The sequence below is a fragment of the Pleurodeles waltl genome, chromosome 12 (assembly GCF_031143425.1).
Source record: "Pleurodeles waltl isolate 20211129_DDA chromosome 12, aPleWal1.hap1.20221129, whole genome shotgun sequence".
NCBI lineage: Eukaryota > Metazoa > Chordata > Amphibia > Caudata > Salamandridae > Pleurodeles > Pleurodeles waltl.
In genome coordinates, this window is record NC_090451.1 from 84,195,738 (window position 1) to 84,213,071 (window position 17,334).

Here is a 17,334-nt window from a genome sequence, read left to right on the forward strand (position 1 = left end):
CCTCCTAAATGCCCACGTGCGCAAGCTAATATTAAAAACACTTTCAAAATGTGTATGAATACTTTGCAGATCGGTCTCTTCTGGGGCCCAGAATACATTTCTCTGACTCACTGTGGCGGTCTAATTTAAATAATCGTTACCCTGCCACCTAGCAGAAAGCCGTGAAACTGCTCTTTTGGAAAATCACACACCCTTTACTTACCCTCAGCCATATTGCATGATACAATTGGCATTATTTTTTTTATTATGCTTTTCACTTTAAATATAACTTTATTCTGTTGCCATGTCTTTGTTCCCTAGTATCAGCAAATATGTACCTTGCACTCACTAGAAAGTGAAAATGAGTTCAGGAGAAGGACACATGGGAGGAAGGAGCACGCCTTTATGCCTACAGAGGGGCCTAGACACAGACATTTTAGAGTATGTATAGTGGTACTCCTGTAGAGCTCTTTTAGATAATCCTACATATCTCGGTGAATTGGCCACAAAATATCGACGGTAGCAACATATTGGAATGTTGAGGGAGTGTTCATGTATACGGACTACAATTAGAAAAGGCTGTGCCCCATCTGAAAGTTTGTGTTAAAGGTAGTTGGAGGTTTCACGGCATAGACACAAAGGGATGCAAGTGAAAGTACGTCCTTCTGTAGTACTAAGTCCTATACTCATTAACATTTTTGTGAACGGTCACCACTGCGTGTATAGTGAAGCAAGGTAAACTATGATTTCATGAACCGCTTGAATAAATCGTTTTTAGTCCTGCCATTATAAGGCAGGATCTTTTGAATATTTTCTGTAAAATCTTGCCACCATCTTGCTGACCGTCCTTGCCTTGCACATTATATCGACACATGCATCACTTTCTGAGAGACAAATATTCTCTATACATAATGATGCGCAAACCGCACCTCACCATGACCTGAATTTGCAATCCTGAGAATGAAACTCAATGGGCCTCATTCAATAAAAAGATAGTAATTTATGAGGTGATGATTCATGCCCATGTTTCTTGTAAAGTTACCTCCTATTTTGGATTCCCAGAGAGCACAAAGGATGTGCAATAAAAACACAACTTTTGCCAATGGCAGAAGAGTATGGTTAAGGTGCAGATCCACCTTTTTCTTTTCCCTTCACATTAAAACACATTTATACTTGTGGAGGAATGTGTTCACACTTTATCCCAGCGTCTCTGGCAGGTGTGTAAATTGAGTTTAAAAAAAAGTCTACAAAGATATATATACGACTGTGAATCTGCGCTGCATTCCCAGTAACCCCCATCCCACCTGTCTCTTCCCTGGAAAAAGCCATGTTCCCATCCCTAACGATATTAGAGTACTTATTGGAGCACATGCCCAACTCTAGATATTCCACGGTTATAAGATCCATCGCTGTGTTCTTTAAATTAAGATCTGAATTCCTCACTGTTCCATGACACTATTTTGCACAATTAGCTGAAACTTATGTATGCAAACGTTCTGTAATCCAGGATCATTATTTACCGACACTAGAAGAATCAAATAGCAACTATGATTTTTATTCTAGTGTTAATGGAGTTTTGTGATGCATTACTGCAAAATGACTGAATTATTAAAATCGCGATCAGAGGCCTAGTATTTACATCTTATTTATTTTATGGTTTTCAAAACACAGTCATGTGAGCAAAAGATGATGCAGATCACTGGAGGATCAAGGGTGAAGAAAAAGCATACCAGCAGTCTGAAAGTCGTTCTATAGCAAATGCTTGGCGTAAAAGGTGGATCTTCATTTGTTTGCCAAAAGAACTAATGCTGGTATCATAGCAAAGGTTGGGTGGAACAGTGATCCAGAGGTAGGAGCCTTGGTGCAGAAACCTGTCCGAAGACCATTTCAGTCTTGACTGGGACATGAAATGTGAGACATGTTGGAAGGATGACCTTAGCCATACTGTAAAGGTGATATGGATGAAAGGTGGGGCAGGACTGTCCAGAGCACGCCTTACATACAAGGCTGACCGTTTAGCATTCGATCAGTTTCATAGGCAGCCAGTGGTGTGATATTATGGTTTGTGTCGTGATTGGAAGCTTTCAAGCAAAAAATGAGCCGCGCAGCAAAGATCTGTGCTCTTCGTTGATTACTCACGGTTTTCATTGGCAGACCCCCTTAAACCCTCTTTCATGGCCCTCACTATAACAAGGGTGATTCAGTCATGAGGTTCTTTCGATAAACAAGTAATGCAACTGTCTTCATTATAATAATGTTCCCTTTCCTTTAGTTGCATACACCTGTCTTTGGTTTGTTGGGCGATCACATCTGCTGTGTTGCATTGTTTGACTTGCACAGTTATCAGCCTGTTTACATGAGCTTCCAATAGGCTGGCTGTTTGGCACAGCTTGGTTGCTGTCCGCAATGTTATACTTGGGTATTTTAGTAACACCAGCATCAGTTTGTCATCTGTTATTAATGAATCCTGAAAGCTAAGCAAAGTCTCATGACTCCGCAAGCTTTGTAATGTTTCCCGGTGCCTGGGACTGTACATATGCCCATCAAATGTGGGATTTTTAGGTTACATAGCCTCAGAAAATTATCTGTAGGTTTTCTTGGGTTTTCTTTGCCAGCATATAACATGTAGGACAGGTTTCCCCTTAATGGAACACAAATGTGTGGGTTTCTGTGAGGTGCTTACTAGAAATGCATTCTCTGGTTGGTTGGGTATTCTCAATTATTGCAACCCAGAAGGCATTTATTTTTGTGCAAAGCAACCACATTTTAGAACACTCATATGTGCTGTGGCCAAAGTACAGACCTCCACTCTGCACTGCCATCTGCCACACTTTGTTGCATTTCGAATCGTAAATGAACTATGCACCTCTTATGATTCATTGATCTAAATTTGTGATGATACCCTCTATCTTGGACAATGCACAATTGCTATGAAGTTGCTTGAATCCGTCTGACCACACAATTAACATGTCTGGTGCAAATTTTGCCAAACCTTTGGCGCTTGATCTGGACAGAATCCATTGCATTGTTTTAAGCCCTTCTGGGCAATTGCAGCTAATGACCAACCACTTGCGTATAAGCCTTTTGGCCCCACATCTTAATGTATATAAAGACAGCAGATGTTTCTCAGCAAGGTCCTCTCCGAACAGGAGCGCAAGCAACTCCTATCACGCTGCACATTATGCCTGTAGTTTGGATAGAAGTGGCTAATACTTTGTATTCCTCTGACACTCACTGTTACTCAAAGCCTTAGACGAGGCTGTTGTGATGAACACTCGGTTGGACCACACTGACGCAGCCCCTGATTGAGAACCAAGATTAGACCTCTTTAAAGCTAAGCTGTTGACCTGGTGTGTGCTCCTTCAATATCTAGGAGTGCTTCTAGGTCTTGGGCTGTTCCTCACCAGTGACCGATGATTTCTCCCAAAACACCATCCTACTTCGATAACTACCTTGTACTTTCCCTGTGCACTGCGTCATCTATTCCACACAAGCCACTTTGCTTGGAAATAAGCATACCTTCTGTGTGTGTCGATTTAATTTAGGCCACTGTGCAACTAACACTGGCACAAAAGTCTTGTTTTTAATTTTCTTTCAGGACAGGACGTGATTAGTGACGAGGCACAAGGAAGGCAGGATGTAGTTCCATAAGACAGAGGCCACCTCTAGGAAGGCTCGGCCACCGTTCCTTGCCTACAACAGCAAGGCACGAAGAGCTGCTGTTGCTCACCAAAACATTGACCATCCAGGGTAATGAAGAACTATTCAATAGAAACTGGAGGACTTTTTCAGAGGTGTATTTATGAGTTGGAGTTCTTTAAACCATACTCTTTGGCTCACAGTGGGCTCGTGTATAGAGACTTCCTTCAATGGGAAACAAGGTTAAATTGTCTTGTGTTACAAAACAAGCAAGCTAACACATTTAGTATTAGCTCAAGCAAAGGGCTTTTTGGTGTGAACAAATTAAATAAAAGTGTCACGTTGTGGCAGAGAGCTTGCAAAAACTGCGTTCAACCACTAGCTAGTGGCATACTTCATCACAGGGCGTGCTACAACCCTCTGGTGCAGACCAACACTCAGAGTGGAGCAAAGATGTGTTCCTTAGGGTCACTATCCTATCTTATAAAGGGATCTACTTTGCAGCCTTGTTCAAAACTGAGGGGGTACACACTCTAATTTTATTTCTAGTCCCCCTTGGCAGGGTTTAAAACTCGTACTATGAGGGTGAACTATGGGAAATTACTGCCCTGTCCCCCTATCTGCTTTAATCAACGTGTTTTGGCCCCTTCATTTCCCCATGGGTCATTGGGCCTTCATTGGTGTTACAAATCGGGTCTTTGGTTGGTAGTCAGGTTAACCCCTGTCCAAGCAAGGATCCTCACTCTAGTCCGGGTAAAGGAGAATCGCACTGAGTTAACTCCTGCTGACCCCCCCTTGGTAGCTTTGCACGAGCAGGCAGGCTTAACTTCAGAAGCAATGTGTAAAGTATTTGTACCAAGACACACAGTAATACAGTGAAAACACTACAAAAGGGACACCACACCAGTTTAGAAAAATAGGTAATATTTATCTAAATCAAACAAGACCAAAACGACAAAAATCCAACATACGCAAGTCAAGATATGAACTTTCAAAAGAATAAGATTCTTAGGGCCAGATGTACGAATTTCCAATATTGCGACTCGGAAATTGCGAGTCGGTGCGACTCGCAATTTCCGAGTTGCAATATCGGATGCTGAACGGTGTCTCAGACACCGTCTGCGACTCGCTATGGGGTCGCAAAGACCCACCTCATAAATATTAATGGGGTGAGTCGCATTTTGCGACCCCATAGCAAGTCCCTTCACTCACAGGGATGGTGGCCTGCTGAAGTCAGCAGACCTCCATGTCTGTGACTGCTTTTTAAATAAAGCAGTTTTTTATTTTATTTTGCAGCCCGTTTTCCTTAAAGGAAAACGAGTTGCAAAATAAAAAAATAACGAAACCATTTGGTTTCGTTTTTTTCAGAGTAGGCAGTGGTCCATTGGACCACTGCCTGCTCTGAAAAAACGTTTTTGGCAAAATTCGCAAAGGGGAAGGGGTCCCATGGGGACCCCTTCCCTTTTGCGAATGAGTTACCACCAGTGTGACACTGGTGGTAACTGCGAATTGCTTTGAGACCGCATTCGCCGTCACAAAGCAATTCTGCATTGCGATGCGAGTCGCAAATAGGAAGGGAACACCCCTTCCTATTTGCGAGTTGCATTCACAATTTGCGAGTCGGTACCGACTCTCAAATTGTGAATGAGCATCGCATAAGGCTGTTCGCATGGCGCAAACTGCGATTTTCGCAGTTTGCACCATGCAAACGGCTTCCTACATCTGGCCCTTAATCCTTAGCAAACAGTGAGAATGTGGTTCTTACACAAAGTACCTAGTTAACATCAAATAAAAATCCGCAAGGGCGAGCGTGCATCAGAAAAGGATAGCAATGTGTCAATTCCTTACTCGCAAGTGAGGGCATGCATCGTTTCTTTCTCTGGTCCGGTCAGCGATGCGTCGATTTGCCAACACCTTCGCAAGAGAGGTGCATTGATTTCCGGATGGGGCACCTCGGGTCCGCGCAGTCGGGCTGACTTGGACGCCCAGGGGCGATGCATGGAAAATCCAGTCGCATGGTATCAGAAAACCAAACTGCCTGGGATGTGTGGCGTTATAAGCCTAAGTAAGTGAGTGTTGCCCATTGTTTCTCCTGCCCCGATCTCTCAGCCGCAATGCCGGTGGAGCGTCGATTTTAGTCACAAAGCAGGCAGCTTGTCATTTATCAGCCACGTTGCAGAAGGTGCGTCTAAAATTTCCCAGCACGGCGTTCTGTGCGTGGATTTTCAGTTCTTGTGTGCCATCTTCACATTTCAAGGGCCCAGGGACTAGATAGGGCACCACTTGGCAGGCAGGAGTTTCAGCAGAGAGTCCAGGCGCTGGCATGGGAAGCCTTTGATGGCCCTGAGACTTCAACAACAGGAGGCAAGCTCAGTTCAAGCCCTTGGAGATTCTTCTCAAGCAGGAATGCACAACAAAGTCCAGTCTTTGTCCCCTTTCACAGGCAGAAGCAGCAACTGCAGAATAGCCCAACAAAGCACAGTCACAGGAAGGGGCAGCACTTTTCTTCAGCTCTTCTCCATGGCAGAGGTTCCTCTTGAATCCAGAAGTGATCTAATTTTCAGGGGATTTGGGTCCAATACTTCTACCCCTTTCTGGCTTTGAAGTAGGCCTACTGCAAAGGAAAGTCTCTGTTGTTAACAAGATCCTGCCTTGCCCAGGCCAGGCCCCAGGCACACACCAGGGGAATGGAGACTGGATTGTGTGAGGGCAGGCACAGCCCTTTCAGGTGTGAGTGACCACTCCTCCCTCCCCTCCTAGCACAGATGGCCCATCAGGATATGTAGGTTACACCCCAGCTCCCTTTGTGTCACTGTCTAGAGGAGAAGTGCAAATAGCCCAGCTGTCAAACTGACCCAGACAGGGAATCCACAAACAGGCAGAGTCACAGAATAGTTTAAGCAAGAAAATGCCTACTTTCTAAAAGTGGCATTTTCAAACACACAATCTAAAAACAACCTTTACTAAAAGATGTATTGTGAGTTCAGAGACCCTAAACTTCATATTTCATTCTGCTCCCACAGGGAATCTGCACTTTAAAGTTATTTAAAGGCAGGCCCCATGTTAACCAATGAGAGAGATAGGCCTTGCAACAATGAAGACTGAATTTAGCAGTATTTCAGTGTTAGGACATGTAACACACATCAGTATGTGTCCCACTTTTAACATACCCTGCCCATGGGGCTACCTAGGGCCTACCCTAGGGGTGTCTTACATGTATAAAAAGGGAAGGTTTAGGTCTGGCAAGTGGGTACACTTGCCAAGTCGAATTAGCAGTTTAAAACTACACACACAGACACTGCAGTGGCAAGTCTGAGCCATGTTTACAGGACTGCTAGTGTGGGTGGCATAACCAGTGCTGCAGGCCCATTAGTAGCATTTGACTTACAGGCCCTGGGCACCTCTAGTGCACTATACTAAGGACTTACTAGTAAATCAAATATGCCATTCATTGAAAGCCAATTAAACATACTTTTTACATAGGAGCACTTGCACTTTAGCACTGGATAGCAGTGGTAAAGTGCCCAGAGTATCAAAAACAGGGTCCAGCACACATCAACAACCTGGGAAACAGAGGCAAAAAGTTAGGGGGGATCACGTCAAGGATCGCAAGCCTAACAATGGGATTAAAGATCCCTTAACTTCTTTTTTCCATAGCCCCCCTTCTTTTATGAGTTATTTGTGTTTCTCAGATTCTATGGCACTCCTTCAGTTTCCAGAGCAACACCTCATTTCTAAATGGACAGTGGCGGTTATATACCTAGGAGTATTCAGGATGTATGGTGCCATTTTTAAGGGCTGATGATCTTTTAATACTGGTACCTTTGTTGCCTCTGGCAATTGAATCATTGTTATTCCATCTACGGTTTTTCTGCTATAGGACCTTGCACATATCTTGTTTACTTGCTTATTTGTTCACATCCCATACTAAAGGGTTCAAGAGATGGGTAAAAGAAAGCACCGGTCCTTTGGGGGCTAAATCAAAATCTCCAAGGAATACCGGTTCCTCTAGAATGAATGATATCACAGGGGTCACGGGGGCGAATGAGAAACAGATTTTGAGTGTTGAAGAATCTTTGTCTACCTGTATGGGGGTATTATAGACGTATCTAAGCAAACCCAACCTTTAGTGCTCCCTTCTGACATTGACACTGATAATTCCCGCAGAGTAGCTAGGGTGTCTGGTATAGTAAAAGAACTAAATGGTTGTGTTCAAAACATCCCGGATAGTATCTCTCCATGTGATTTAGATTTGCAGCCTCCATTAAAATGATCAAGAACCTCTGAAACTTGGCCTAAAGTTTTGGAATTAAATTCTGGTGTAGAGCAGCCAATGATGGCCAAATCCAAGGCACCTTCTAGATCAGCCAAAATTAGGCCTACTGAGGGTTTGTTTTTTTCCAAACACACTCTGACGATTTTAAGTTAATGTGGTTATATTATTAGAATTATATGTGAGGACCATGTTATACTCTGTATACCAGAGTAACACAGGTGGAAAGCCTGATTTCCACCTCTTTGGGAATGGAGTTTAATAAATCCACTCAGGCTGGTAGCTCATATCCCTTAGAAGGCCGGGAGGGTTACATACCAGCAGTTGCAGCATCTGCGCCAGACCATCAGGAGCTGCTCCTTGCATCTTTACGTCTTGGAGAGGTATGCAAGGGCTCTACTAGTCTCTTAACTTCCAGATTGGGCAATCCACCACATCTACATATGCAACCATACCCACAAGCCAAGCAGGAGACTTATGTAAATCCAGATCATACTTCCTGTGCTCTTAGTGGTTCCCCTCCTGACAACAAAGTAGGGCTAGGTACAGTGCCTAAGACACCCATGGCACTCAAATTCCTTGATCTTCCACCGGCAGCAACACCCTATGTGGTAATTTTAATGAATGTTCTGCCTCTACCACCTGGGGGTAAGGAGAATTGGGATTCATTGAGAAATAAATCCCTGAATTGGTTGGGAAGCAACATAGGATTAACAGGTGTTCTGTGTGATGATTTAAAGATGGTTCGTAGGAAGAACTGAATTGGCATGGGTAGGAAGACCAGGGAACTGTGTTGTACTGTTATTTAAAACACTGCGTTTGGTTGAAACAAACTTGCGCTGAACCAGTTCTCACTCAGTGTCTCTTCACCAAATAAATGTATTATCCCTTGGCTTTTTTTTTATCAACTAGTAAAGATGGTTGGTAATACCAGACCCCTAGTACGATCTAACCCTGGGTGTTCATCAGCATATCAGTATACTGTCTCAACCCACAATTGCTTTGATGGATTTACCAATCTAGATGCCATTGATTGAGTCGGGCGGATTTTCTCCAGGCCTCCAGTCCCCTTGGTAATGAGGTACATATATCAAATGATCCCACTCTGTGGCCTCTTAATAGTTTTGAGGGTGCTGTATATACTTTGTCTCCCACGGCGGCCCCAGTGCCAGTAAATACGGATTTCTTATCATCCTCAGAGACTGTCCCATTGGAAAATTTGGGACCTACTGTAATGAGTCGTGGTTTTGGAATGTGGCTGGTTTACTTAATAGGATTCTCACAGCTGAATGGGCTGACTTTGTTACCACATTTCATATTTTATACTTGCAGGAGACCTGGAATGTGGAGCCTATTCATGTGCAGGGCTATAAAACTTATCACACACCCCCTGATCCGTCTAGTTCAGGTAGATCAAAGGGTGGCTTATGCACATACGTTCTAATTATTTGTTTTTTCCCAACAGAACAATGGATGTGTCTAATGTGCTCTACCAGATTATTACACGTGAAGTGTCATCACTTTTTTAGTTGTGGTTAACCCCTTCGCTGCCAGGTCTTTTCCCCTCCTGGGCCAAGCTTTTTTTTGACCATTTGAGGCAGTTCGCACTTAGGCCCTCATAACTTTTTGTTCACATAAGCCACCCACACCAAATTTGCATCCTTTTTTTCCAACATCCTAGAGATTCTAGAGGTACTCAGACTTTGTGGGTTCCCCGAAGGAGGCCAAGAAATTAGCCAAAACACAGTGAAAATTTCGATTTATTCAAAAAAATGGGAAAAAGGGACTGCAGAAGAAGGCTTGTGGTTTTTCCCTTGAAAATGACATCAACAAAGGGTTTGTGGTGGTAAGATCCCCATCTTCACAGCTTTCAGGAACAGGCAGACTTGAATTAGAAAACCCCATTTTTCAACACAATTTTGACATTTTAATGGGACATACCCCATTTTTACTATTATTTCAGCTTTCAGCCTCCTTCCAGTTAGTGACCGAAATGGGTGAGAAACCAATGCTGGATCCCAGAAAGCTAAACATTTCTGAAAAGTAGACAACATTCTGAATTTAGCAAGGGGTCATTCATGTAGATCCTACAAGTGTTTCCTACAGAAAATAACAGCTGAAATAAAAGAATATTGAAATTGAGGTAAAAAAACAGCCATTTTTCTCCACGTTTTACTCTGTAACTTTTTCCTGCGATGTCATATTTTTTAAAGCAATATACCTTTACGTCAGTTGGACTCTTCTGGTTGCAGGGATCTATAGGGCTTGTAGGTTCATGAAGAACCCTAGCTCCCCCCAGCCTATAAATGAGCTTCACCGTGCAATGGGGTTTCATTCTATACCAGGTATACAGCAGTTCATTTGCTGAAATATAAAAAGTGAAAAATAGGTATCAAGAAAACCTTTGTATTTCCAAAATGGCCACAAGATAAGGTGTTGAGAAGCAGTGGTTATACCTCACTTGCGGGGGTAGAACTAGCGCCCGCGGCAGGAAATGCCCCAAAACACAACGTGGACACATCACATTTTCACAAAGAAAACAGAGCTGTTTTTTGCAAAGTGCCTAGCTGTGGATTTTGGCCTCTAGCTCAGCCGGCACCTAGGGAAACCTAGCAAACCTGCGCAGTTTTGAAAACTAGACACCTAGGGGAATCCAAGATGGGGTGACTTGTGGGGCTCTGACCAGGTTCTGTTACCCAGAATCCTTTGCAAACCTCAAAATTTGGCCCAAAAATCACTTTTACCTCTCATTTCGGTGACCGAAAGTTCTGGAATCAGAGAGGAGCCACAAATTTCCTCCCACCCAGCGTTCCCCCAAGTCTCCCTATAAAAATGGTACCTCACTTTGTGGGTAGGCCTACTGCCTGCGAAAGGAAATGCCCCAAAACACTATCCAGACACATCAAAATTATCAAATACAAAACTACCTATTTTTGCAGGGGGGGCACCTGCGTTTTTGGTCCTGGGCTCAGCCGCCATCTAGGGAAACCTACCATATCCAGACATTTCTGAAAACTAGATATCTGAGGGAGTCCAGGGAGGTGTGACTTGCGTGGATCCCCAATGTTTTCTTACCCAGAATCCTCAGCAAACCTCAAATTTAGATAAAAAAATCAAATTTTGCCAACATTTCTGTGAGCGATCATCGCACTGGGACAAATTACATACCACCCAACGTTCCCCTCAGTCTCCTGGTAAAAATTATACCTCATTTGTGTAGTTCGGCCAAGTGATTGTGAAAGGGAAGAGCCAAAAACATGTCGATATTGAGGGGGAACCAAATGGGGCCCAAAAGGACAGTTCGCAAAAAAAAATGTTTAGGCTGATAAGTGCAGCAGAATTTTTAACTGTATAGATGAGACAATGCTGGGTGGTAGGAATTTTGTGGATTCCTGCAGATTCCAGAAGGTTCCATCACAAAAACCTGGGAAAAATGTGTAATTTCCAGTCAATTTGGAGGTTTGCAGGGCATTGTGGGTAGAAAATGGTGCAGGTGCATGTGAAACACACTACCCTGGAATCACCCAGATGTTTCGTTTTCAGATGTGTCTAGGTCTTGTGGATTTTTCTACATGGCAGCTTCCCAAAGTCCATAAAGTGCAGCCTTCACCATTCCAAGTGGGACGATTTTGAGAGTTAGCCAAGCTCTCATGGCCCAAATGTAAAACCAAAACCCAAAATAATCAAATGTCTTATTGCTTGCTGTGGGATAAGATGTTTTAGAGTGCGGGGAGAGCTGAAAGACCGTTACCCCCTTCAGTGGAGGCATAACCAGGCCCATACTGGTTGGTAGCCACCACTCCAATACATATATATATTTTTTTTAATTCCCTGGCATCTGGTAGACTTTCTGCCCCCCCGGGGTGTGGATCAGGGGTAATTGCCCCTTCTGCCCACTGGTGGGCAGAACAACTTTGGTCCCATTTATTTGGGGTGGGGGTATGGCCATACCCCCACCCTCTTATTTTGGAGAAAAAAAACTTCCCCGGTCTCAGGTGGGCTTTCTGACCCCCCTTGGGGGCAGATGGGCCTTCCAAAAATAGGCCCACCTGCCCCAGAGGGGGGCAGATATGGCCAACAGTAATGTGCCCAACTGGGGAGCGACCCTTACCCAAGGGGTGCCCTCCTAAAGAAAATACACACATACAATCACACACCAATCCCTGGTGCCTAAGTGGTTTCTCCCCCAGGGGCAGATCGGCCCTAATAGAAATACGCCGATCTGCCCCCAAGGGGTCGCTCCCTACCTCTAAAAAAACAAAAAAAAAAAAAAAAAACACAAAAATGATCCCTGGCGCCTAGAGGTTTCTGCCCCCCCCCCCCCCCACCACTAAAATACATTTGCCCCCCTCCCGCCTGGGGACCCTTGCCTAAGGGGTCGCTCCCCTTGTGTGAAATTGGCACAACCAAATGATCCCCGGTGCCTAGTGGTTTCTGCCCCCGTGGGGGCAGATTTGCCTAACAAAAATTGGGTGATCTGCCCCCAAATGGCCTAAATATAATTTGCCCCCTAGGCAGCAACCCTTGCCTAAGGGGTCGCTCCACAACTCTAAAAAACAACAAACAAAAAAAAGATCCCTGGTGCCTAGTGGTTTCTGCCCCCCCCCCCCCCCCCCGGGGTCAGATCGGCCTAATAACAATACGGGGGGGGGCAGAAATAGCCTAAAATAAATTCCCCCCCCCCCCCCCCCCCCCCAGGAGCGACCCTTGCCTAAGGGGTTGCTCCCCTTCCGTGAATTCACCATAAAAAAAAACTCCCTGGTGTCTAGTGGTTTCTGCCCCCCCTTGGGGGCAGACTGGCCTCATAAAAATAGGCCGATCTGCCCCCAAGGGGGGGGGCAGAAATGGCCTAAATATAATTTGCCCCCTAGGGAGCGACCCTTGCCTAAGGGGTCGCTCCCCAACTCTAAAAAAACAAAAATAAAATGATCCCTGGCGCCTAGTGGTTTCAGAAAAAGCCTTGAAAAAAATTACCCCCCCTGGGGAGCAACCCTTGCCCAAGGTGTCGCTCCCCTCATGCCAGTTTCTTTTCAAAAAGAAATACCTGGTGTCTAGTGGGCAATTCAAAAGCCGGATCGCTTTACGATCCGGCTTTTGAAATGCTCTGAGAGACTTCAATGGGAAGGAAATTCCTTTCCTTCCCTTTGAAGCCTCTCAGGGCCCCCATCACATGATCGGAAGAGAAATGCAAAGCATTTCTCTTCCGATGGGGAAGTGGCCTCTGATGAGGTCAGTGTGCGAATGCGCGCTGACGTTATCAGAATTCATTGATGGGGATCAAGTGGGGGTCAGGTGGAAGGGGAAGGGTTCCCCTTCCATCCCTGCCTTGCAGGGGTGGGAGGGAAGCCCACTGAGCTCAGTGCCGAGGACGTAATGGAGACTAGCTGTTAACATGAGAAAGTTACAGTTTATGAGAGCCACAGCACCCCTATGTGATTTTTCCAGAAGGCTGGGCAGAAAGCCACCTAAAGAAATACTATTGATTTATAAAGAAAAATGCATGCTTACCACCACATAGGCACAGGAGTTTGTGAGCATGCTAACTTTCATTCTTTACAAGTGGTGGAAAACACTTTTTTAAGGTGCCTTCTTTCAAGTGGGAGTTCCACAGTCGTAAGCCACACTGAATTCGGGATATGTTTGTAACGGATATAGTTAGGATGCAGCTAATCTTACTTTGCCACAAGATCTGGGCTATTGAGCATCCTAAGCTCAATTGTGCCATTATCAGGAACGGTCTCAAACTTTCCTATGGTTTGAAAATATCTTGGTTGAAATATATTTAAAATATCTGTGGGAATTTGGGAAACCCATAGTTTTTCGATCAGCCAGATACATTGGCGCACATTAGTCGCAGGGATTTAAAGGTGAAATATACAGCATTGTTTTAAGATGTAAGGCTGTCTATAGAATTGCAGAATTCTAGTGTATTGAATAATTAAATGATGCTGGTTATGTATAGAATGCAACCTTATTTAGAATTTGTATACAGTGACCAGCATAGGATAGAATTAACTCGATTTAGAATGGACATGTTCCATCATCTTATCAGTCCACCCAATATGAATGACTGGTCAATCCCTTTATCTAATTGCCCCTGTGACAATGTTTTGTCTCACAGTACCCTACATGTGATATTTATCTGGATATTTTATAAAGACTTGAGGAAGCGATTAAATATTCCATTGTTGAAGTCTTGCAATTTTGCCAATGTCATCCTGCATATTTGTTTGTACAAACTTTACCGTCTCTTTTTATTTGTAATGTTATGTCATGGTTTTTATGGGCTGTGATTAATCGCAGAAAGATGACAAACCTAGTGATTTTGCCCTTGATGACCAGTAGCAGATTTTTATCATATTTTGTATGGAGTCTGTTGTATACATGAGACAAATGTGGGGTCGAGATTTCTTTTTATTGCAGTCGCTGTTTTCTGTGTCTAATAATTTGCTTTTATGATTTTCTGAAATGAAATCGAATAAATCTTATTTGAATATAATTGGTGCTTCAACCAGTTCAGTAGTTTAATGCTGCGATTTCTTTTCATTCCGATTTGATTTCTTCTCCGAAGGGAATCCCTGAACTGGTATTTAATAATTAGTTTCTTGCTGGAAATGTTCATTAAGGAAATTATCTTATCTGAAACAACAGATGCGTCTTAGTAAACTTTATCAAAACATAATTTCTTCAAACAAACAATACAGAATCTTCATGTATGACAAGTGTTCCTTATACATTAAAGAGTAACCTACAGTTAAACACACAATACCACTAACATCACCTTCACAATGTAATGGAAGATCCTATTACACAATGAGTTTGGTCTGAGAAGGTTCAAATCTATGTCTGAATCCCTCACCCACAGCTTATGCTGAGAAATTTCAAGAACAAGACTTCTACCCACCACGTAATTTTGATAAACCAGACTGGACCACCTAGACCACCTACAATATCATCACTGATTCCAGATTCTTTCTAGATTATTTTGGCCCTAAGTTATCCCTCGTCCTGAAGCGAAACACCTTTACTTCTGGAAGTTCCTAAACCTGAAACACAAAATATTGAACCAGGCGTTCTCCATAAGGCTTGAGACTTTGGAACTCTGCCCCTTTCGATCAAGAAAGCACCCACTATCTTTTCATTGAAATATAAACTCAAAATGTTCTTACAAAGAAGTACTATCACCAGGATGTGCGAAATGAAGCAGACAACTATTTTGCTTCTAAATGGTTTCCATAATAACAAATGTCGTAATTCCCATAGTTTACTATTAGAAAGTTTAAATAGAGTGTTTTGAATGAAGCCAAAGTATTGGAGAAAAATTATATTGATGGTGTTTATACCTCCCTGTTACTCTACTAAGGAGGTTCCATATCACATTACCAGAGGGACTTATTACATACACTATAGTGCTGTGACCTTGCTTGTGTTGTCTTACTAATTTTTCACCCATCGTTTCCATCACCAAGCATGTGGGATGTGATCACATTTTGGGCTCAGATGCCAAGGAGGACAAGTGCCGGGTGTGTGGAGGTGACGGAAACACGTGCGAGACCATCGAAGGCATCTTCAACCAGTCACTGCCTGAGGGAGGTAAGAGGATGTTGCCAATGTGGTATGAACTCCAATTCATCTATATGCATCTCAAATAGGAGTCGGTGAAGGGGAAACTGTTGCGGGCGCAGTCAGCAAACTTTGCTTCAGCGAAGGTAGGCTAGGTTTACCCACAAGCGAACTACTGCACGGGGCTGTTTCCCTGCCACAGGATAACCTGCCCATGAATATGTGCGCAGAGCTGCACAACCTTGAAACGCGGCACTCCCTTTATCACTACCTAACGGTGAACTTAATTGACAAGGCATCTCTTCTTGTACTTGCGTGTTATTGTCCATGCAGCTGTGTCCCACTGGGAAAGATGAGAAGTCATAGACTGAAATGCCTTGAGTAATTTTACCCCATCTGCTAGTTTCTTAGCGCGCATTCTTTTCATCATTTTTAGATCATTTGAATCATTACAAAGATCTACCATAAGCAAACCACTCGTGGCCCTCCTCTAAAAGAAACAGTCCAGCTGAACTTGCTCTATTGATGCTAACTTAAAGAATTCCTGATTTGGTGCAAATTCTCCCTTTAAAGTCAAGTAATTTATTTCAAAACCTAGCTCAGAAAGTGAAGAGACATCTGGGAAAATAGATTGAAGATGTTCACAATCTTCCCACAGCCACCTCTGACACCCCCACCCCCGATGTCAAGGCCTCAATCAGATCAGCCCCCGGTGAGGCCGCATCACCCTAAACTCGGCCCTGTCTCTAAATTCAAGTCGCTGTCATACTTTTTAGCATGCGACTGCATCAAGTGCCATGAAACACTTTTTTTAACAGAGGCACTAAAGACAGCTAATAGGGCGTAAAAAGAATCAACGCTGTGATAGTCACGTTAATACTGCTGGGCACTATACAGCAAATGCGAACGAAAAGAATGAAATAACGTCCTATGTCGCCCTCTGGTGGTTAAAATAGAAACGTTTTGAAAAGGTTAATCGCAGGCTTCCTTGGGTACCTAATTTATGGCCCAGGTGAACGGTGACATTCATCCTTTTTTCACTTTGGAAGATCTCATTCGTAGCCCCCGCCCCCCCTTGGATATTTTGGACTTGTTAGGCCTCATCCGAGATTTGAGCCCGAGTCCGTAGTATGCAATAGCAGGCTACATGACCCACATCTAGCCATACCTGAGGCATGAAGAGTGGCTCGCTGAGGAAGACAAAAATGATTGATGAAAATGCTTGAACGATCTTAACCTCTGGCAACTCTGCTTCGCGTCTAGAGTTGCTTCCTGGGACATGACCTGGACATTCTGACTCGACTGCCCCTTTTGGTGGTAGAGCCATGATGTGCTTACAGTTGAATGTTGTCAACAATGGCATAGTGAGCGAAAACACCTGAATGGTCAGAGCAGTTGCTGTTGGTTAATAACTATTGAAGTATTTCCATCCATCACCTACTGTCTTTCCAAAAGTACGCCTTTTAAGTGCTGTATAACCAGGAATGGAAGTACCTAGTTTGAGGAAGTTGAATAACTCAGCAGCCCCAGGGTTTAGGTGATGCATGTTTCAGCTGAAAGTTCATTGTGGCTTATAGCTACTAGACAGGGGCTGTTTGGCGACCTTTGTGTTTCTATTAAAGTATCCCTTTCTCCCACAACACCTATTGTGGTGGGCTGGAACCAGCAATTTAGGCTTTCTGGAGGGTCCTACAGAACACAATTATTCAACAAATATAAATAAAACACGGAAAAGATCCAGTTTGAACCCCCTGGTTAATTCGCTCCCAATTTTTGTGTTCTAGGCCATGAGGAGGTTGTCTGGATTCCCAAGGGGTCTGTCCATATCGACATTCGAGAGCTCAACATATCTCTGAACTACCTGGGTGAGTCGCTTCACC

The 17,334-nt window shown here is 43.7% G+C and overlaps 1 protein-coding gene across 1 annotated transcript in view; it reads left to right on the forward strand.

The window, feature by feature from the left end:
- ADAMTS10 (ADAM metallopeptidase with thrombospondin type 1 motif 10) overlaps positions 1 to 17,334 on the forward strand; it is a 273,868-nt gene that overhangs the window by 196,101 nt on the left and 60,433 nt on the right. Inside the window, exons 17-18 of the mRNA XM_069216852.1 lie at positions 15,361 to 15,484; positions 17,239 to 17,319. Coding sequence (XP_069072953.1) covers positions 15,361 to 15,484; positions 17,239 to 17,319 — 205 coding nt within the window. The remainder of the gene's footprint in view (positions 1 to 15,360; positions 15,485 to 17,238; positions 17,320 to 17,334) is intronic.